Here is a 22,407-nt window from a genome sequence, read left to right as displayed (position 1 = left end):
CTAAGCTCCATATGTAAAGTTCCTGTCACCCAGTGGATGCTTACAGTTGTTGCTACTGATAGCACCTAGTGCCAGGGAGGTATGGACCATTCCTTAGTGCACTAGCCTCTACTCCATATCATCTGTCTTTCTTTCTCTAGCCAACAGTTCAGAAGTCAACTGATGTAACTTTTAAATTGTTCTGCTGTTTGAAATCATAGCAAAGAACTATGTAGCTTATTATGGAGCTTACTGCTATAAAAGTAGAATTTGAGATGATACAATATTTTTTTAACTGATAAATTATGGGAGAAATAATGAAGTAGTGACTGCTTTGAGTTACTTAATAAATCACGTCATTCCTCTACTCAAAACTATCCAATTACTTCTTTTTTCACTCAAAATAAAAGTCCAATGAAATCAAACCCCCCCCATGACTTCAACCTCTTCTCCTATTACTTGTCCCTTATTCAGATCCACCAGGCACAACAGCCTTTTTTCAATATCTAGAAATCACTGCATCTTCCACTTTCAAGCCTTTACAATATCCGTTCTCTCTTCTCGGTGTGCTTTTTCTCTGGATATTTTCACAAGTCACCCTTTCACCTCCTTCAAGTGCTAAAGACAGGTTCACTTCTTAATGAGTCCCATTTTTCCCTCCCTTTTTAAAATTATAAACTCATCCCACACTGTCCCAACACTCCTGATTCCTTTCCTCTACTCTCTTTTTCCCCATAGCACTTACCATCTAACATGCTATATACTTTATTATATATAAATATATATAGTGTTATGTGACTCCCACTAGAATAAAAGCAGGGACTTTTGTTATCTCTCTCATTCTTAATATATCCCAAATGCCTAGAAGAGGACCTAACAAATAGTAGATTCTCCATCAATATTAGATGAATAAGTGATGGACACATAAGGTCAATTTTAATTTTGAGAGATAAAAACATCTAAAATGATTTATCCACTGGGGTTCCCCAACAATCCTAAAGCAATGGTGATCTAGCTGTAGATAATCACCCCCACCAGTGACCTCAACACTTTGAAGACAGCTTTGAGCTACTAGTCACAAAAGGACCATAGACCACTGCCTAAGGTATTCTGAAATAAGGCCCTGTTCAGTGGTAAGGAAAAAACCAAGCTCCTGTACACTGTTGTCATGGTGATCCCAGGTCATCTCATCCAAGGGACAGAGAGCTCAGCAAGGTTGCCAGTGTAGCCTTCATGCCATCTGGATAAACATCAGGCAGAAGGCAGGCATTCACCCAGGAGACAGGGTGACTCTCCGGTTTTGTTCTTTTCAAGAGAAAGGGAAAGGAGGTGAAGAACGCAGAGGCTGCTGCTGGGAAGCTCTGCAGCAGGGTGCATATTAGGATAATCTGCACAGCCTGCTCTGGGGAATTGAAACACACCGTCTCTTTCCTGCTTCATCTACTAATACTAGCCCTTGAAAAATAGTAAAAATATTTGATTCTTAAGAAATCTGTAAAGCTCAGAATCAAGTTCTATCCAAGGCTCCTTAATACCTATCTTTGTGTTATAACAAGAGAAAACATGAACAGCCTTGAACATGGAATAATGGATGATTTTCAGATTTTTGGTATCCACGGGCCCAAGTAGTGACATATACATCAGATTATCTGATGAAATGTGTGAAATATAAAAATTCCCCTGAGAAAATTACTCCGAAATGAAAACAAAACAAAACAAAAAAGACTTGGAGAATCTTTGCTTCATTGAAATAAACAACAACAACAACAAAAACCCAACCAAGTTTCTGTTCCTAAGAAATTGCTGGGCCATTTTTTAAAATGGCTAGATTAAGATGGATAGGGATGTAAAACACTGATTAATTAGCCAAAAGTTCAGGTGGCCTGTCTTTCCAGTATGGCCCTGGAAACAGACTATTTTTGTGCTAATGAGATATGTGTTTCTCAAGCAACAACAAAACATCTCCTCTAATGAAATTTTGTTTTATTTCTTCTTTCTGTCCATCTGTCTGTCCGTGTGTGTGCCTCTCTGGTTCTTCTTCATTCTGTGGAATGACAGAACCATCTGCTGCGGAGTCCCAAGGAAAATGCAGCATCTCGGAGGATGAGCTGATTACTGCCATTAAAGAAGCAAAGGGGTTATCATATGAAACCACGGAGAGTCCACGGCCGGTTGGCCAGGTGGCCGACAGACCCGAGGCCAAGGCCAGGTCTGGGCTGCCAACCATCCCCAGTCCCCTGGACCATGAGGCTAGCAGCGCAGAATCCGGGGACTCGGAAATTGAGCTCGTGTCGGAGGACCCGATGGCTTCTGAGGATGCGCTGCCCTCGGGCTACGTGACCTTCGGCACTGTGGGCGGCCCGCCGCCCTCCCCTGCCTCCCCATCCATCCAGTATAGCATCCTGAGGGAGGAGCGAGAGGCCGAGCTGGACAGCGAGCTCATCATCGAGTCCTGCGACGCCTCCTCGGCCTCGGAGGAGAGCCCCAAGCGGGAGCAGGACTCGCCCCCGATGAAGCCCAGCGCCCTGGACGCCATTCGGGAGGAGACTGGCGCCCGGGCCGAGGAGCGCGCGCCCAGCCGGCGGGGCCTGGTGGAGCAGGGCCCCTTCACGTACCCCTCAGCTGCCCCTCAAACCGACCCCGAGCTGCCCTCTGGAGACCGAGCCCCAGCGCCCGAGGGATCCCCATCGCAGTGGAAACCTGCGGAAGCAGTGACATCCAACCAAAGTCCGTCGACCTCAGAGGGCCTTGGAGCGCGAGGCCCTGGCACTGTGCCCCCTCTGCCGTTTCTCAATAAGCAGAAAGGTAAAGTGACAGGTATTCAGATGGAAGCAGGGTTGTCTGGTTGGTGTTCTCCCGCTGGGTGCTCTCTGAAGAATCCAGCAGGGAGATGGGAGGATCTGGTTCTGCCCTATGCTGATCAGACAGTAGACTGGAGAACAATTCCCTTTTGGGAAAGGAAGGAGAGAATTCAGATTTGCAGCTGGGACAGACCATGGTGTCAAATCCATGTGCTCCTAGCATCACTGGGCCAAGTGAACCCAAGCACCCCAAATAATGAGTGGTTTTGTGTGCACTCCAGGAGCTTTTGAATGGAGTGAATGTGCCTTCCCTTTCATCAGGGCTGAGTTTCCCAGTCCCACGGAAAGGGGGAAAGGGATGCCTTTCTTGTTATTGTCCTGGCTCCTGTTCAGTTTCCGGCCTCCTCTGTAATGTGAACTAGCTTGGTCCCTCCATGCTGTAACTGACCAGTTGCAGGGACCAGCTCAAGATGTTCCTTAAACAGAACAAGTGGACTCAGCTCCATTCTTTCTCTTACCTAAGGAGCAAGATATTTGGATCTTGATATGGGTTTTGTCCTAGATGGTCAGAAAAGACAGGGGCCAAAGTCAGTTCCAGAGTTTCTCCTGTTTCTGAACAAGACCTAAGGTGGTCTATTAATTCTTAAAGTCACAACTTAGAATGATTTTAATTTGGCCATTGTGTTCTCCCTGTGAGAAATACTGAATATCTTCAAGTGAAGGTAAAGTGAAAATCATTATTTTAGTTTCCAAGCATTATGTGTACAGAGGAAATTCTTCCCCCACCCCTATATTATCCAACACACCTGAGTGTGGTTGTATCATGGAATTCAGGAATCAGGGTCACATGAACAAAGGAGGCTCTGCTGATTCTGTTTATGTTAGTGGACTACAGTGGTGGAGTATAGGACTCCCATGTAGAACTTTAAAACAAACCCTAAAAGTACAACTTCACTCCATGTCCCCTCCCAACCATCTCTTATACTTTTTGTTTCTTTGGAAGTATTTGGCATCGGGGGAGGGGGATGCTAAATTATTATTTCAAGGATATCCCCTCTTTCTTGTGTCTCTACTACCTTCAGTGATTAGCAATTAAAAGTACTTCATATAGCATAATCTTTCTCATTATAGATTGGAAGCAAGCTTCTAAATTCTTTAACACTGACACATTAGAATGTGGTAATTTAAAGGAATGAAACAAAAAGATAACCTTGCTACTTGGTTGCTGGTGGCTTAATCATGTGGCATCATGGTGGTGCAGTGGTGGTGGGGTGACATAATTGACTCTTGATTTCATAAATAATTTTCCTCCTCAATGTTTAAAATGTAGTTAGTGTATATAATAGGGAGGACATTGGAAAGCAAATTTAACAGTGGAAATGTGTATTTGTTAGGTGAATATTAAAACTCATTTTTGTATTCTTTTGCCACCACTGTGGTGGGGAAGAAACCTATGGGTTTCAGCAGCCATCAGCAACAGCATTAAGAAGAACAATCTTCAGTCTCCTGGGCTCGGAACAGTTGAACTTGAGGCATGGTGGGTGTATGTTCATGTCATTATACAGTGACAAGCACACATCTCCATTTTATCCCCTAATGTTCCTGAAATAGTCACCATGTGCCCAGTGCTATTCAAATATGTTTATTCTCAAAAGCAAATAAGTCTGAAGAGCAAAGGGAATTTTGCAGTCCCATTTCCCTCCCTATTAAGTTTGGAGGGACAAGTACGGCATCTGAGATTGACTGACCAGACATCTGATGAAGAACTGAGGGAATGGAAAGCTGCAGCTGTGAATGAAAGGGCTTCACAGAATCTTTTATGGCCAATCAGGTGTCATTCAAATCTCTGCGCAAGTTTCCCCATATGGCTTGGGCCCTCCACTGCCAAGATTCAAAGTTAGAGTGCAGCAGTCTTTTCAAAAGACTAAAGCATGCCAGGGTAAGTAACCTCTGCTCTACTCTGCACCAAGGGGTCCTTTGAAATCTAGTCTCCTACTGAAACTCACTGCTCAGCTGCACTATCTATGAAGAGACTCTAAAAGGACATTCTGGGACAGCTAAGCACAGGAGGCCCTGGATAGATGACTCAGCGCCTCTAGCAGGTTATTTGATCCCTGAGGTTCCTTCTGGTCTCACCTGTTCCATCTCAGCAGGTAAGGAAGAATGAATGCTGCCCAGCCTCCCCCAGGCTGCTGTCAGTCACTATCACTGGGCAGTAGTGTGTTCACGCCAAGTGCAGCCTCCCTCAGCAGTGGGGTCAGGTCAACTTTGGATTTCCTGCTCTTGTCCACCAAAGTGTCTGGCAGTCTAAGTGCATTCTCCAAGAACGCTTACCAGTTCCCCTGTCTTTGGAGCTGTCTTGCTTCTGCGGGGCTTGATTTCAGAAGCACCTAGAAATATTTAGAACAAGATTCAGTGGATCTCCGGGGGCATCAGAACTGGCACCATTAAGGAGCAGCAGGCTTAAGGGTGCAGGTTCCCTAACAGGGTCTATTTTTGGAACTTTCTTACCTTTCAGAAACCTCTGCTGTTGTTGCACTGGAGACAAAATACAGTTCTTTGTTCGTGTTTTAGTTTCAGCTTTCTGCTTCCCTGCACTTTCTGTTGTGAACCTCAGACTCAGAAGAGTCATTCTCCAAGGCTAGCCCTAACTGTTAGAAACATCCCAGTGAAAAGCCAATATAAAAATTCTCAATAAAACACAAATGCGACTCATCAGGATAGGTATGTGGCATTTACTGAAACTGTTTGGAGAATCTTTGTTATTAGGATGTGCCTATGAGTTCATCTTCCAGGGGAAGCACTTTGGGAAATGTCCTTTTTGCCTTGAAGTTCAGTCTCTGCATTTTAATTTACTTTACTGTGCAATTCAAAAGTATGGTGCTTGGGCCAGCCCTACAGATACCGTGTGGGAGCCTGTTAGAAATGGGGACTATTTGGCTCCTTCCAGGACCTGCTGAATCAGAGTCTGTGTTTTAACAAGATCCCTTGATGATTCCTTTGCTCCTGAAAGATTGAGAAGCAGTGTTTTAGGCTATAGCAGTTAGCTGTCACATTCCTACCTAAAGTCATTCTACTGAAAGTCACCAGTGACTTCCTGTTTGCCAGATGACCTCTTTTTTTGCCCTCTCTGGACATACTGCTGATCAATTTAAAACATTATTTTTTTTTTTTAAAAGGAGGAAGTATGTTCATAATTATTAATTTAAGCTATACAAAACAGTGCAAAATAAAAAGTTAAAGTTGTCCCATCTGCCCTCCCTTTCCTAATTCTCAGTAACCACAGACGTGCTTTGTTTTGTTTTCATCATTGTTCTCATTCCTTTCAAACATTTTCTGTAAGTAATCAGAATATGTGAATTTTTTACTACACAAGTGATATCCTATCAGACATCCTGTTTGGTAGCATTTCATTTAACATTAAAATTGGGGACAATATCAGCTCACATGGAGATCACTGACTGCTTCTCAGAACTTTTTCTTCCCCCATTGCAGTAAGGTTTCTCCCTCCTGGCCCTCCCCTTACTCCCTCACCTCTTTTCCAATCTCTTGCTGCCTCCCTTCCGGTTGCCCTGGCTTATGCTGAGTTCCATCCTAGTCTTTCTTCCCTCCTTGCATCTAGTTCTCAGTGCCGTCTCACCCTGGCAGGCCTTCAGCTGCTGCCCTGGGTGTGGCACCTCCCACATCTCACTTTGGAGAAGCCCTCTCTTCTGAGTGCCGAGCGCATTTCCCCACTGTTTGTGGATCATCCCCTAATCTCCCAAAGGCAATATATCCTCATTATTGGTCAAAATCCATTCCTGCCTTTCCTCTCTCCCCCTCCTGAGCAAATGAAACAATGTCATTTGAGCATTATTCCACTTACATGATTGTAACCTTCAGAATCCAAATGCCTTTTTAGGAGGGTAATCTGGTAATAGCTATTTACAGTTCTAAATGATCATATTCTTTAAATACTGTGGAATTTCTCCCACAGAAAGGCTACAGCAGGTAGGCAAAACATAAATGAATTATATACATATGGTTTATATAATGTAAACATTTTTGTTTATAAATTATATGTGCACAGTACATAATTATATACATATGTACATATATGTTATAAAAATTTATAAAGATACAGATAAGTGTTCTCCTAATAGCATTCTTCATAGTAACAACAACAACAAAAAAAGGAAATAACACTCCATCAACAGGGAGTCGAGCAAATGATTTTGGTTCATCTACCCGGTGGCGTGCAAGGAAGTCATTTAAAAGAATTAGGTCTGGATCTGAGTAAAGACTCGTTAGCCTGAGATAAAGCCAAAAGTGCTCAGTGCTGACCTGATTGTAAACGCTTTGATAGGTAACCTGCTCTAGTATTTGATTTTAAAATTATCACCCCAATGATCCAGAATGTTCATGGTATTTGAAAAGTTATCATCAAAATAAGAATACAAAATGAAAAAATTCTCTTTGTGGAATGCTTAAGAATGCACCCAGTGACCCAGTTTAAGAAATATTGCTTTAAGCTGTTTGTTCCCTTAGTGTTGCCTGGAGATCTAGTATAAATTCAGGTTCCCATTGTACCCCTATCCCCAAACTATAGAATAAGAAGCAGGGTCTAAATCTGAACCTTTAGTAAGCACACTGAAGACCAAGAATTTCTTTTGTGAGAAGATGAGCTAAGCAGATTGGATCTGCAGTAAAAAACAAAAACAACAACAACAAAACACCTTCATGAGGATGACCCAGGCATAGCGTTGCTTTTAAATTCAAGGTACTGAGGGCCACTCAGTTCTTAACATCTCTTCTGGATAGAGAGGTGCCCGTCCTGTGCTTTGGGAGGCAGACCTGCACAGCTTCCTCCTTTATGGCTGCCTTTCCATTCAGTACCAGCTCCACCAGCCTGAGCTTGGAGGGCTGTGCAGGGAAAAGTCCCTTTTTCTTATGGGAGTGATTTTCAAAAAGGGTACCAGGTGGGTGTCTTCCATTAGAGTAGATTCCAGCTGCCTCACGTGGATGATGTTTGTTACTACTTTTCATTATGATACTAGATATTGCTTCTGTTCTATTTTTTGGGATGAGTACTGACATAAGTGCCACCCATTTAGTTTTGTTCCTATAATTCTAAAAATAATCTTTATACCCTAGTCTTACATTTATTTGCATCCATGAGATTGAATTTATAAATCAGGCTTGGAGAGCTCTTTCCTTTCATGGTACAGAGGACTTAGGCTGCTGCCCTATGTCAGCTTTCAGCAAGATGGACCAGCATTTGCTGGATAAGGCCTGGGCTCCTGGGTCAACAAGGACGTGTAAATGTCTAGATGAAGAAATTGAATTTCCTACCTCAGACAATTCAAAGCACTTAAGTTATTCTTTGGATGCTTTGTCCAGTGATAGAATGTGCTTTTCCGGTCTAGGCATCCCTGGAATGAGGCTGCGGATCACCAGCTCAGTTCACTGGCTTTTCCTTCTGAAAGAGTTACAAGGTTAACATTGTTCCAGTTGCATATTGATCTGTTTTTAAAATAATGGCTTCAGGAAATTAGGGGGTTTCTTTCTTCACCTAGAGTTGCTCCAAATCTTGGTGGTCCCCAGCAGGTATTATTGTTGGGGGCAGGTTCTCCTGACACTTCTTCCCCAGGAGAAGAGGTTCTTGCCAAATCTTGGAATATAATAAACCCCCATTCCTTAGTAAATCTGGCCTGGGTGCAGAATAGGACACAGATTAACTGCTGAGATGTGTTCAAGTCAACCCTGAACTTGCTTGTAGAGCGAGAGTTCACAGATGGCAAACATTTTGTCGCCCCCAACAAATAATGCTTATACTTAGATGGTGATCCTGACTCCCTACCCAGGGTCTTTGTCCCTCATATAAATCACCATTACCTCTAGTAATGGGTCTAGAGAAAATAATTCACATATTTCTAATTTTCAGAGCCAAAATGGGCACTAGGGTATGCTTTACCCCTTCAAATGCTGACCTCACTTTCCTCTAAATTTTAAATGGGGCACTCGTGTTTTATGCACTTCTAAACTCTTTCTTTTGATCCTACAAGACACTCCTGAACTACAGACAGCATGTATCATGTACAGTTATGCCACTCCTATCACAGCAAGACCTTTATCCACTCATCCTTCCTTTATATAAGTCAATATAGAATACAGTGTCCTAACCCAAGCAATATTTTGGGGACGGAGGCGGACATGAATTCACCCTTTGTGGCTTATATGCAGGTGGTGGAGGGGTCAGACATTACAAAAGGACATCAACACAGTGATGTATGAGGGAGTACCTGGTTGGGGGTGGCATTTAGCTAGGAAGGTCAGAGAAGGTTTCTGAGAAGAAAGAAACTGAGGAGTCAACTCTGGCAAGATCTCATTAAAGAAAGTTCCAGGCAGTGGAAAATGCAAAGGCCAGAGGCAGGAAAGTTCTGAACATATTATAGAAATGGAAAAAAACAATGATGTAGCCAGAATGTGACAGGCAAGGGGTAAAATGGTAAGAAATAGGGTTGGGAGGTTGGCAATGTCCTTTCCTGCACCCACCTCGGTGCCGTGTTTGATCTTTACTGAGCCTTATAAGAAGCCACAGAAAGATTTTTAAGTGAGGAAGTGATGCCACCTTCTTTGCATTTTTAAAGGTCACATTGGCTGCTGTAGGGAGAAAGGTTTGGAGGAGGAAAAGCTCGGAAACAGGAAAACTGATTAGGAAGTTATAGAAGGAATGAGATGACTGTGACTGAGGGAGTTTAATAGCAATGGAGATAGAGAGGAATGGATAGATTTGAGATATATTTTAGAGATTGACTTAATAAGATTTATGCTTTGCATTGATGGTGGGGGCGACTTTTCCCCCAACATCTCTTAAATTATATTGCCATTTTTATCAACATGATGATTACAAATAGATTTTTAAAATTTATTTTTATTGTAAACAAATGGGATACATGTTGTTTCTGTTTGTACATGGAGTAACAGCATACCATTTGTGTAATCATACATTTACATAGGGTAATGATGTTTGATTCATTCTGTTATTTTTTCCTCCCCCTCCACCCCTCTTATCCCTTTTTTCCCTCTATACAGTCCCTCCTTCCTCCGTTCTTGCCCCCCTCCCATCCCCCATTATGTGTCATCATCCGCTTATCAGTGAGACCATTCGTCTTTTGGATTTTTGAGATTGGCTTATCTCACTTAGCATGATATTCTCCAATTTCATCCATTTGCCTGCAAATGCCATAATTTTATTATTCTTTATAGCTGAATAATATTCCATTGTGTATATATATATATACACCACAGTTTCTTTATCCATTCATCAATTGAAGGACATCTAGGCTGGTTCCACAGTCTGGCTATTGTGAATTGAGCAGCTATGAACATTGATGTGGCTGTATCTCTGTAGTATGCTGATTTTAAGTCCTTTGGGTAAGGCCGAGGAGTAGGATAGCTGGGTCAAATGGTGGTTCCATTCCAAGTTTTCTTAGGAATCTCCACACTGCTTTCCAGAGTGGCTGCTCTAATTTGCAGCCCCACCAGCAATGTATGGGCGTACCTTTTTCCCCACATCCTCTCCAACACCTACTGTTGCTTGTATTCTTGATAATCGCCATTCTAATTGGGGTGAGATGGAATCTTAGTGTAGTTTTGATTTGCATTTCTCTTATTACTAAAGATGGTGAACATTTTTTCATATGTTTGTTGATGGCTTATAGATCTTCTGTGAAGTGTCTGTTCATTTCCTTAGCCCATTTGTTGATTGGGTTATGTGTATTCTTGGTGTAGAGTTTTTTGAGTTCTTTATAGATTCTGGAAATTAGTGCCCTATCTGAAGTATGAGTGGCAAAGATATTCTCCCACTCTGTAGGCTCTCTCTTCGCATTGCTGATAGTTTCCTTTGCTAAGAGAAAGCTATTTAGTTTGAAACTATCCCAGTTATTGATTCTTGCTTTTATTTCTTGTGCTATGGGAGTCCTGTTAAGGAAGTCTGATCCTAAGCCAACAAGTTGAAGATTTGGACCTGCTTTTTCTTCTATAAGATGCAGAGTCTCTGGTCTGATTTCAAGGTCCTTGATCCATTGTGAGTTGAGTTTTGTACAGGGTGAGAGAGAGGGGTTTAGTTTCATTCTGTTGCATATGGATTTCCAGTTTTCCCAGCACCATTTGTTGAAGAGGCTGTGTTTTCTCCGTTGCATATTTTTGGCACCTTTGTCTAGTATTAGAAAATTGTATTTATTTGGGTTTGTGTCCATGTCCTCTATTCTGTATCATTGATCTACCTGTCTATTTTGGTGCCAATACCATGCCGTTTTTGTTACTATTGCTTTGTAGTATTGTTGAAGTTCTGGTATTGTGATACCCCCTGTTTCATTCTTCCTGCTAAGGATTGCTTTAGCTATTCTGGGTTTCTTATTCTTCCAGATGAATTTCATGATTGCTTGCTCTAACAAATAGATTTTTTAAAGTATTTATAATGGGGGGGATTTCCCCAAGTTTGTTGCTGCTTCATTAGCCTTTGAATCCATTTCTTGTGTGTGCTTGTGGGAGAATCATCCGTGCAGATTATGATGGTACCGAAGTAGCCTCTCAGTTGGAGCTGAACATCCTATGGCTGAACATCTAGGGCTTTCTTTTCTTTTCTTTTCTTTTTTTTTTTTTTTTTTTGTGGTACTGGGTGTCGAACCTAGGGCTTTGTGCTTGCAAGGCAAGCACTCTACCAACTGAACTATCTCCCCAGCCCAACATCTGGGATTTTCATGTGTTTAGGTGACAAGTGATATCTGGGTGGCTGAAACGGTAGCTGAAAAGATATGATACCTGCAGAGGTTAAATGAAACTTGTGAAATAGGCAGAGACTGTGGACAAGCAAAGGAGTTGTTTAAGTAAAGTTAGCTACAAACTTAGCTAGGGGCAGGAAATCACAAAATTTTCAGACTGTCTAAGGTACAGGTAGGAATTCCAGGTAGGAATCAAAATTATACTAACGGAAGAGTTACTAGCCTTCCAGAGAACAGAGGTTAAAGCAAGGATAACTTTAAAGCAGACCCTCAAACTGGAGTCAAAGGGGGTACATGTACAACATGGGGTCTGCTACTTCAGCTAGGGTTTGAGGCTGACCTTGGTCTATATCTGTGATTTACTCAGTGCTTCCTGCATCCACCCTGTCTCTGTAACGTCCCCTCTGGGTTTTAAGTGACCTGGACTGGACAGGAGGATCCTCCTCTGCCAGGTAAACCATTGATGTAGGACTTCTCTCTTTCCTTGTGGAAATTTGGGTGGGTGGCAGCAAGAGTGGATTAGGACCCTTTGGTTTTCCTAAGTAGTGTCACTCCAAGTGTGATTGGCAAGCCATTTATGTCAGAAGCAGTTTATTAAAATACATTCATAGCCCTGCCGTAGGATCTCCTAGGAGGGCTGAGGAATCTGCCTCAGTAGGTAGCTCCAGTGAATTGTAAGCTCACCACCATTTGAGAATCAGTGTTCTAGGGATTGTGTGGAGGCTGGTTTCTCAAGGTTCTCAGGGTAATCTTTGCCTAGGTTTTTGCCCCACCTTTCTCCAGGGCCTGTGCCAGGCTCATGAAAGTTAGGTTTTGCTTAAATGTAGATGTTAGTAATAATGGTTCTTGTGGGTAAATGAGATTTAGAAGGAAACATATACTCTTTATTTTGAGACTGTACCTTCTCATAGAGTAGTGGAGAGATCATGTAAGGCAAACCCTGGCCTTCGTGGCCCCCTCTGGAGGGTGCTTCCTAACATGTCCCTACCCCATAACGCTTCCAAAACAGAGACCCCAAAAACGTGTGGTGGAGACTCAGAGGAACTAACCATCCACTGTCCAGGGTGTTCGGGGCCTCCTGGTTTTAGAGGAGTGCTCCTAGTGGCCTCTGTCCATAGCTTGAAAAAGTCATGGTACAGGGAGAAGGCCTGAGAACAGGGTTGAGCTATTGCTTCCACTCACAGTGGGAAAATAGCAGGTGCGATTTTGTTATACAAGATAAAAACTTTCACTGCCACTAATAAATAATTGAGTTCAGATACTGGTAAATACAGCATTTTGGCTAACCACTTTCCTTGTGGTAGGCAATTCATTTTACAACTCTTGACTAAGTACTGAATTTTGGGGTTTATCTGCATAAAAAGCATTTGCAAAAGCAGAATATGTGTTTCAAAACACATACTTCTCCCTAATATCTCAAGGAGGTTATTTGATTCTTCATCCAAACTGCAGAGAAAATCAACTAAAGCAAAAAGTGGGTTTCGAATTGATACTTCTACTCATTGTTACTGTCTGTTGCCATCCAGTGGTTGTGGTGAAAATATCTAGCCTCTGATTTTTATTCTCATCTCAAACCACCATGATTTGAAATTCATAATCAGATATCATGGATTATGATTAAGAGAAGGTCTTTGAATTATTTTTGCAATGTCCATGTGTTTAATTGGTCATTTACCAATTATCCATATTTTCCTTAGAACAAGTCTAAAGGCAGAGTTTTAAAAACTATTCCTAAGCGACTTAGTTTTTATCAGAATTAATTTTAAATTATACCATTTGGCCCCTGTTAAAACATAAAGCATGATGCTGCAAAGAATATATGAGGCTAGTTCCCACTAATTGAGGTTTTTGGATAAACACTTCATTTCAGATTGAAGTCAATGGTTGATGTATGGTTATTTGCTCTGAGAGATGTTATAGTAGAAGAACCAGGACTTATAAAAAAAGATCTCCCAATTTTCATCCAGTGTTTTTTTCTCAACTAAGTTGATTTCCAAGTAGTAGACATGTCTTTAATCAAACCTAAGTGGTTTTCTATGGCAAGTTGCTTTAGCATTTGGAAATTTAAGATTTAATATCATGAACTTATATTAATGCAAATAGGATTTTTATAATGGTACACATTATATAAAACTAGTTCAAGCATGGTCAATTGGCTAGAAATTCAGTCCAATAACTGAAAAGCATTTATTTTTTTTTAAATTTTAGCTTCGGCAATTGGTAGTTGAATCAGATTTACTAGAATCATATTTTTCTCAAATGGGAAACAAAACCATAAATAAATTGATTCTAGATAAATTTTGATATAAATAAATATGTTCTTAGTGTCACTTTGTTACTTTTCTTTCTCTCTGATGAGGTCCACATTTTTATACTCTTTTTTGCTCCTCTGAAAACAAAATACTGACATTTTGGGTAGATTTTATATACTCTAATAAAATGTCCTATCATTCCAAAGCCAAAATTTTTGGCTTTGACTTTGATTTAGAAAGCCTCTCATGATTTATATTTTCCTGTGGAGGCCACATCTTTTCCTCTGAGTCTAGTAACATGACTAAACACAGAGGTGGGCCCTTTGATAAGGGAAGTCATAAAGCCAAACTCTAGATTCTGAGGGCAAAGTTCTCTGTGAGTCACCTTCAGGGGTTTGACTGTTGAATCTTGACTGGTTTGCCCCTGGGATGAGATGTAAGGTCATTCACCTGCACTATAAGTTTCATCTCTCCTGTTTTATACCGCTTGCCCTTGTAATTTATGTGGTGCTCATTCTGTAACTTGTAAAGATGACTTGTTTTCCACCAGATTGGTACTTGCTCTTCCATAGATAGGGACATGGCTGGAAAGTGGCTGCTCAGTAAGGGCCCTTTTCCCAGCCCACCTTGCATTTATGAAGCTATGTATCTAATACTTATCCATAGAAGGTGAGTGGCAGTAAGGTGGGTCACACTGGGGACAAGGTCACATCTGAGATGCAGTTGTGCCTTTTCCTCCTTCAAGGCTCTAGAAGGGGATGACAGAGAGTCCCTGAGTGAGTACCTGCTGGAAAGCTGCCTCCGAACGACCACTCATGCAAATCCATTTACTTAGCCAAAATAATTCCCTCCCACGTTAAAGCACTGCAGTTTGGGCATTATTCGTTACTGTAGCCAGCATCTTCCTGACTCACAGGATAACCTATGATATACTGTGAGGTTGAAGAAGAGCTATAGTTAGAAAACATGTCAGAGTCTATGTCCCATAGTTGTGTAATTTTATGTAAATCTTGCTTCTCTTTCCCTAAACCTTTCTTCTTTGTACTTTCCTTTGCTGGTGTTAGCCAACCCCACTGCTAGAATTACTGGTGTGGTCATTCTGAGCATATTTTCAAAAAATACATTCCTATCCTCAGGACATTTTATTGCTACTTCCTGAAATGTTGCTGTAATAACTGTACCAATCTTTAATAACCACAGTGAGTAACTAGTGCCCTCTGGAGAGCAGAACCACAAAAAGCTTCTGAGAGACTCCAGAAAGAACTGAGAAGTCCCTGTCTAAGGCCAGCCAGTCAAAATGGGGAAATGAACACAGTATCTTAGGGTTTGCTCCCTCTCACGCCAGGGTGTCTCCAGCTTCCATGTTGTCCCTCAGCTACTCAAAGCCCCCACTTTGGAACCCAATGTGCCTGAGCTCTTCCTGTTTCCTCTCAAAATATGCATTCTCTGTGTCTTTTCCTTCAAGTTCTTCATGCATTTCATTTTTAAGAGTGTGGTACACAGATTTCATTTAATAAACCAGTTTGTTTTAATGCATTAGTTCACTAGTGTGTGCTTGCTCCTATATAGTAGGCTTTGAACTTGGAAGGTGCCCAGATCTCCAGAAAGCCCTGAAGGAGTACTTCCTCATCCCAAAACTCCTTCACAGCTATAAGGATTCTGAAACTTATCTGAATCTGGACTCACTCAGAATGCCCAGTTATAAATTTACACTGGACATGTCCATGCAGACTGCATCCTAGCGGGGAGATGAGCTCATTGTTGCCCAGCGAGCATGAATTGGAGCAAGAAATGTAAAACTGTCAGAAATTTCCATTATGCTTTGGTGGCCTGTGAACTGTTTTGATCTCAAAGGACTAGGATTCTTAGCTCGATGCAGAATAGCTGCTCTGTTTCTTCTGCTCCACAAGTGACAACTGTCTAGATTCCCTTTCTCTAGACTCTGTGTCCTTTCAGATACCAATTCCTCTTCCAGGAAGCACAGGCCACCTGGATCTGGGTCTGACTTTTACCACTTATTGCTATTTCTATGTCTTTGGATAAGTTAGCCTGTCTGAGTTTTGATATTTTTAATCTGTTCAAAGGGGGTAATTGTACCTACATCACAGCCTTCTTATGAGGATTAGTTGAGATAATTTAGGTTAAGTGCTAACCCTCTCATTTTATTACTACTTAAATATTTATGACAATCACAGTTATACAATGAGATGGGACTTTGGAAGAATCTAATTCAGTTGCTTATTTAATGTATATATGCTTTCTGCAACTTTTTCTTTTCATAAAATTTCAAATAAAAATTTTGCAGGTTTTCTTCATGTCACAGTTAGATTATTTTCTGGTGATTTTTATGAAGTTTATTTGACCTTACCAATATATTCTTTCCCAAGCATATTATGGGACAGAAGGAAACCAGTATAGTAGAGGAAGGAGAGGGAAAGAGGAAGTACTAGAGACTAGAATGAAGCAAATTATATTCCATGCATATATGATTATGTCCAAATGAACCACACTATTTCATGTAACTGTACTGCACTAATAAAAACATTTTTAAAAATATGATGCTTGTTGGTGGGGGCTCTCCTCCATCCAGTTACAAAGGGACCCAAACTCCATGTCCCCATGTCACTGAATAGCAACGTATGGCTTCTTAGATTGCCATGCCAGGAGAACAGATAGTTGGAGGTACACACTAGTTTTTAAACATCTCCCGGAAATGATACACATCACTTTTGCTTATGGCTGTTGGCTGAAATTAATAACATAACTCTACCCATCCTGATGCATGGGGACCCTGGAAATTTGATGTGCATTAAGTTCTTATTCTTGCACAGTGATCTTTTGTGTGACCTAGCACTTATCATCACTCAATATGTGATATGTGCATTTGTCTATTTATTGCTAATGTCTTCCAACTAGGCTTTAAGATCTTCAGATCACAGCTTTTTATTCACTTTTTTAATCTCCAGTGTCTGCCATGATGCCTAATGAGTAGTAGAGACTCAATAAACACTTGACGAATAAATGAATGGTGACTACAAACACAGGTGAAGTTGCTGAAGTGTATTATGGACTTTTATTGTTTGTCAGTGTGTTTTATAGCTTGTGCTCTTTTCCAAAATCTCATTTAAATGTTATTGAATCTAATGACAGATTTAAAGAATAATGGACCAATTAAGAAGAGAACATTGTGTGTGGATCACCTACTGTTACTCATGAAGAACATTTACCTCTCATTTGGGCACTCTTGGAGTGATGATCCAGGAAAGGGCAAATGTAGTCAGCAGAGGAAGATGCTTTCTGAGGTTCCGCTGACATAGTCCAGTATGGATTTGAGTTGACAAAGCAGAAGGTGACATCACTATAGGCCTGCGTTCAACCTTTTCTTTGCTGAGCCAAGCTTATGAAATTCACACTAGTTCATTGAAATGTTAACCTCTATAAAATGGAAAGTTTTCTCAGTGACTGCTTTTTGTTATTTTGAATACACACAGCCAGATTAAAAACAAGATTTGTTATTAAGGTTGGTACAGAGGCAGGCAGTATTTACATAGTGATTAAGGCATGAGTTCTAGAATAAGATTTGGTGCACCACTTACTGTTCTAAAACTTCTCAAGCAGCCTCTGTAAAATATGGCTAATACTTTCTACTTCCAGAAGTGCAGTGAGGTTAAATAAGGCTTTTAAGGTGCTTAGGTTGGTAGGGGACCTGGCATATTGTAAATGACAGCAGTTATTATCACATTCTATAGTTGGGTTGTGTTTTCTGTACTAGCTAAGGCTCTATAGCCAGGTTCCGTTAAATGTTACTGAGAGATACGGGAGAATGAGAGCGCAAGGATGAGCTGTCCTGGGTGGCTCAGCCCCATGGCCTGACGCTTCTTCCAAGGCTGGCTCGGCAGTGGGCTGTGGAGCACAACCAAGGCCGCCGTGCCCTGCACCTGAGCTCCATCAGCAGCCCACCCTCTGATACGTCAACATACATGTTTCCCAGGATGCAGAGGATCGGAGTTGGCTGCCTCATCACCATCTGGTATGGAGCTCACCTGTTACAGCCCACCTTGAGGACATCAATCTTCCTCATGCATAATGCTGAGCTCAAGCCCCAATTCTGGTCCTATGAGTTGTGGCAAGGCTGGTAGGATAGATTTCTCTCAACCCAGAGGAATGCTTAGGCAGTAACAACCATTAAGGTCCCTTCCTTTGAAAAGGGACTGAATTTGGGGCAAACTGGAAATGTTACAGAGTGCTTCATTTCCCAAAGCAAATTATTACACCTAAAGAAGTTTCATCCCTGTGATTCTTTTTATGGAAAGCTACCTGCTGAACAACCAGATTTTTTAGGAATATTTGAATTAATATTGGGGGCAAGGTTTAGTTGTGCTCTTATAATGATAAACCCAGGATTGCCCTTTGAAGTATGCAGGCCAATCCTTGAGAGTTTGTTTCTTACATAAAATGCCTCGGATGACTTCCTTTTTGCTTAAAAACATTCTCATTTTGCTACAAGTGCAGTTATCCTAAGTGGAAAGTGAGCTTTGGTGTGCTTCTGACTCAGGTCTTGTCTGCCCAGGCCCTACAAGGCAGGCAGACTGGCACCAGGCAGGAGGTCAGATTTGTGCAGAATTTCCATCCCCATCTAGAGAGGTTTCCTATAATGACTTGCCAGTTTGGTGCCTTTTGCTTCATTGTCTTTGTCTACTGTTTATGTATTTTCAAAAATTGTGCATCAGCTCGCTCCAAAAGCCCACAAAAGGTATTTCACCAATGATTGTCAAGGAATTGTCATCCATGAAATAATATGCATTTTAATCATTCTTGAAAGAAGCTGAAATAAAGATTGACCTTTCCAGCACTTAACCTATGATTTGAAATGAGGCTTCATGATTTTATTTTTTTCCAAGATATTTAAAGTAGATCATTGTACAAACTTACATTCTTGGATTAGAGAACAGATCATTAAATCACCATTAGATCATTAAAATTTAACAATTATCACTTTGTTATGTTTGTTTTGTCTACTTTTGGGAGAAGCATTTTAAAATTAAGTCAGAACCATCAGGATACTCCACCCCTAGTGTTTCAGTGCATATCTTTGAAAATAGAAACGTTTTTCTTACATAACCATAGGACCATTATTTCATCTAATAAATAACTTAATGTCATCTAATGCCCCTAAAATCCCTTCAAATAGTTTTTCCTTCAGATGTTCAGTTTTAATTAGCCAATGAGCAAATTTCTCTCAATTTCTATTTTTCCATTCTATTGACTATAAAAAGAACATGAACCAGGAGGAAACTCTCTGTATGTCGTATGAGGATCAGTGTGTTTCTTTCCTTCCCCATATCTTATTAGAAAAGTTTCAAACATAGAAGAGTTGGTAGGATCCTTTATTGCTCCCGTTCTCATGGTTCCATTTTTCATTCTCTTCTTTGACTTCTTGCTGACCAGGACATAGTCTCTCCACTTGCCATTTAATAAGAAAGTAAATGAATGGTGTGTGTTTTCTTGTTGGTGGAAGACTTAAATAATATTTGCAGAGTGGGTGGTTAATATGCTGATTACTTTACATGGCTTATAAATCTTCAGAATATCTTGTCCTCCAACTGGTTACCTCCTGTCAGTCTATAAACATTATTAAACTTGACTTTCAGTTGACAGTACTTTTCTGGGGCATCCCCAGAGAGCCAGGTGCTGCACCATTGCCAGTGGAAGCACCATTGTGGCTTTAGAGAGAAAATGACAAACCGCCCTAATACTGAAGCAATTGGAACAAGCAGTGTGTTTACACCTTATGCAACGTCAGTTGTATTTCAACATTATCTAAAAATATCATGCAAAGGTATTTAGAAAGGAGGAAAACAAATCTGTTTTTTAAAGTGTTTGTCTGAGGGTTGCTGCTGTTCCTATGGAAATTAGCGAGGCAGATTTTCTTGGCTTTATCACACTGAGCTTGTTTTTGAACAGATTCCTGAGACACTGGGCTTCTCCCCGCCCTCCACCTATTCTGGATGGTTTTGTTAGACATAACCTTGCCTGAATAATATTAGCATATCCTTTCTGTGAAAGCACATTAGGTGCTCATGCTTGGAGTTGTTTTTAGCAGATGGAGTTAACAATGCAAGATTCATTTTTCATCTGCATGTTTTTAAATAGACATCCTGAAATCAGCATTAATGCAGAACTGAGCTTGGAGCACAAGGAAATGTTAGTTTAATATTTGAGTGCCATCTGCTGTAGGTGGCATGGCGTTCTCCCCATCTGGCTTGCTTGCAGATCCCCCCCTCCCCAGATACTCTTTTTAGTCTTAGTAGAATGCATCAAATCTCCGCAAATCTTTCATACTGACTGCCCCTGTTTTTTCCTACTGATCACTGGATGAGGCTGTTGTCAAAGGAATACATTCCCTCCACTCTCAGTATTCATTTCCTGAAGACTTGTGTGTTAGCTGAGTGGTGCGCGCACACACACACACGCGCACGTGTGTGTGTGTGTGGGGGGGGGTAATTATCAAGCAGTTAACTCATTCCTGGGCTTCTCTGCTTTATTTCAAATATGAACCTGACTCTCAGTGAGTGAACATTTGTCATGTCAGTAACATTACTGCATAAATAATTATTGAGAACAAAATCCATGTCCGGCTTCTTGTGAGACACTGGTCAGTGGAGACCAGGCAGGCTCCCTGCCATCATGATGTTCTGTCATTGGAGGTGACAACAGTATGCAAGTAAATACACATAATATAATACCAAGTAGGGGCATGTGCTGTGAATTTAAAAAATAATAATAATAAACTAAGGGGAGCTATGTCAAATAGGATTGTCAAAGGTGGCCTGATAGATGATAGAATTTAAATATTGGAATGGGCATCTCTAATGTGCCTAGTTTACTAAGAAAAACAATAAAGGTGTCTGTGCTTTGAGGCTCTTTATTAGTTAAATAATTATATTTCAACATGAGCCAGAAGCATTACACAAATGAGAAACAAATCTGGTCTTCGAAAGCCAACAGAGTTTCTGCTGTCATTTTGTAACTGAATGGACACTGGGCTCCACTCAGAGTGGCGGTTCTTCAGTTCAGTCGGTGGTCAGGGCACCCCTATGCGCCTAGTCCTTTACTGGTTCTGTGAGGAACACCAAAGAGCCTGTTCTCCTGGAGTTGCTTTTAACTGGATGCTTCACCAACCCGCAACAAATCAAGGGGATATAATAAATACATACGGGACATTTAAATAATAGCACCAGGTACCCTTATGATAAATTCTCACTATAAATGCTTTCAATCTTAAGTACTATTGGACTTCAGAGAATGGAAAAGCAGCAAGATGTCCATCACCTTTCTCTTTTCCTACTGTCTCTAACAGCCAGGTCGTGTTGTGCATTGAGCACCATGAGATGACCGATATTCCTATTTTTAGAAGATTCTGAAGTCAGGTCATTAAAATCCTAAACAAATAACCTGTGTGGATTCCTCTCTGTGTTTACCAACATGCATCCACCACTCCCACATGCACGTGTTCATGTATTCAAGAATCAAGTCATAGGCACCTACTGCCCACAAGACATTTGTAGGAACATATGCATGAACAAGTTAGTGCAATAGAGTGTCGGGAGCAATGAAAGCATCACAGCCCTGTCTGGTGTTGACTCACATTGCAGGGGTTGAGATGCATGCGTATTCTGATCCTTCTGTGACTGTTTTCCCATGTCTTCCAAAAATCTTGTAGGGAGAATTATTAGCAGCATAATGATTTGTATCCCTTTCTTTTTTTTTTTTTTTTTTTTTTTTTTTTTTTTTTTTTGCGGTGCTGGGGATTGAACTCAGGGCCTTAGCACTTGTGAGGCGAGCACTCTACCAACTGAGCTATCTCCCCAGCCCTCCCTTTCTTACTTTGGGGAGAAAGCCTGGGTTGTCCTGAAGTAATGACAGCATTTGGCTTACAGAAAATGAGACACATAAAAAGAATCATTGCTTTAATAGCTCAAGTCCTGGTATCAGAGTCTGTAGTGAGAGTACACCAGCAGGAGAGAAACAAATGGGAAGTATGCACTTTCTCCCTGTTTCCTATTTATTCAATTTGCTTGGAGTTACTGCAGGACCTGAGAGATGGGGTAGCCCTCTCTGCAGTTCATTGTAAACGCTCACCTCCACAGAGGCCTATCGTGGAGTAGCTGCAAAGCTGGAGTGAGATCTGGGTTCCTAGGAAACTTACTTTCTCCTAAGTACTCACAGGGTCCCCTGCCCCTCTTCCTGGCAGCCTGTACTAGCCTGCATGGAAACAAAAGTGAAATTGAGTTTGGGAATAGGGAAAAGCTGCTGAATGTCCTATTTATCTTCTGTTCTCCAGAGTGCTTTTAATAAGGTAACTCTGGGCACAAAGAAGAGACCTAAGCTCATAATTTTTCCCAGACTGCATATAGCATTTTCATTCAGTCGAGTATTACTTTCTAGAGCCAGGAAAAATATTTGTTGGGCTAATAAAAGCTGTAAAAGCTGCTTGTTGCTGAGTGTTTGTATTGATGATCCAGCTTTCTGATTACCCACTTCTCCCTTCCCCCCAACCCAATATGCTCAGTTGGCATCAAAATGCTTTGTGGTCTATTGCACAGCCCT

General features: G+C 41.2%; 1 protein-coding gene across 1 annotated transcript in view; it reads left to right on the top strand.

The window, feature by feature from the left end:
- The window catches only part of Rtn1 (reticulon 1), a 219,307-nt gene that overhangs the window by 116,987 nt on the left and 79,913 nt on the right, over positions 1-22,407 (top strand). Inside the window, exon 3 of the mRNA XM_047541705.1 lies at positions 2,038-2,784. Within this exon, the coding sequence (XP_047397661.1) occupies positions 2,038-2,784 (747 nt within the window). The remainder of the gene's footprint in view (positions 1-2,037; positions 2,785-22,407) is intronic.

The sequence above is a fragment of the Sciurus carolinensis genome, chromosome 2 (genome assembly GCF_902686445.1).
Source record: "Sciurus carolinensis chromosome 2, mSciCar1.2, whole genome shotgun sequence".
Taxonomy (NCBI): Eukaryota; Metazoa; Chordata; class Mammalia; order Rodentia; family Sciuridae; genus Sciurus; species Sciurus carolinensis.
This window is presented reverse-complemented; position numbering and strand designations above follow the sequence as displayed.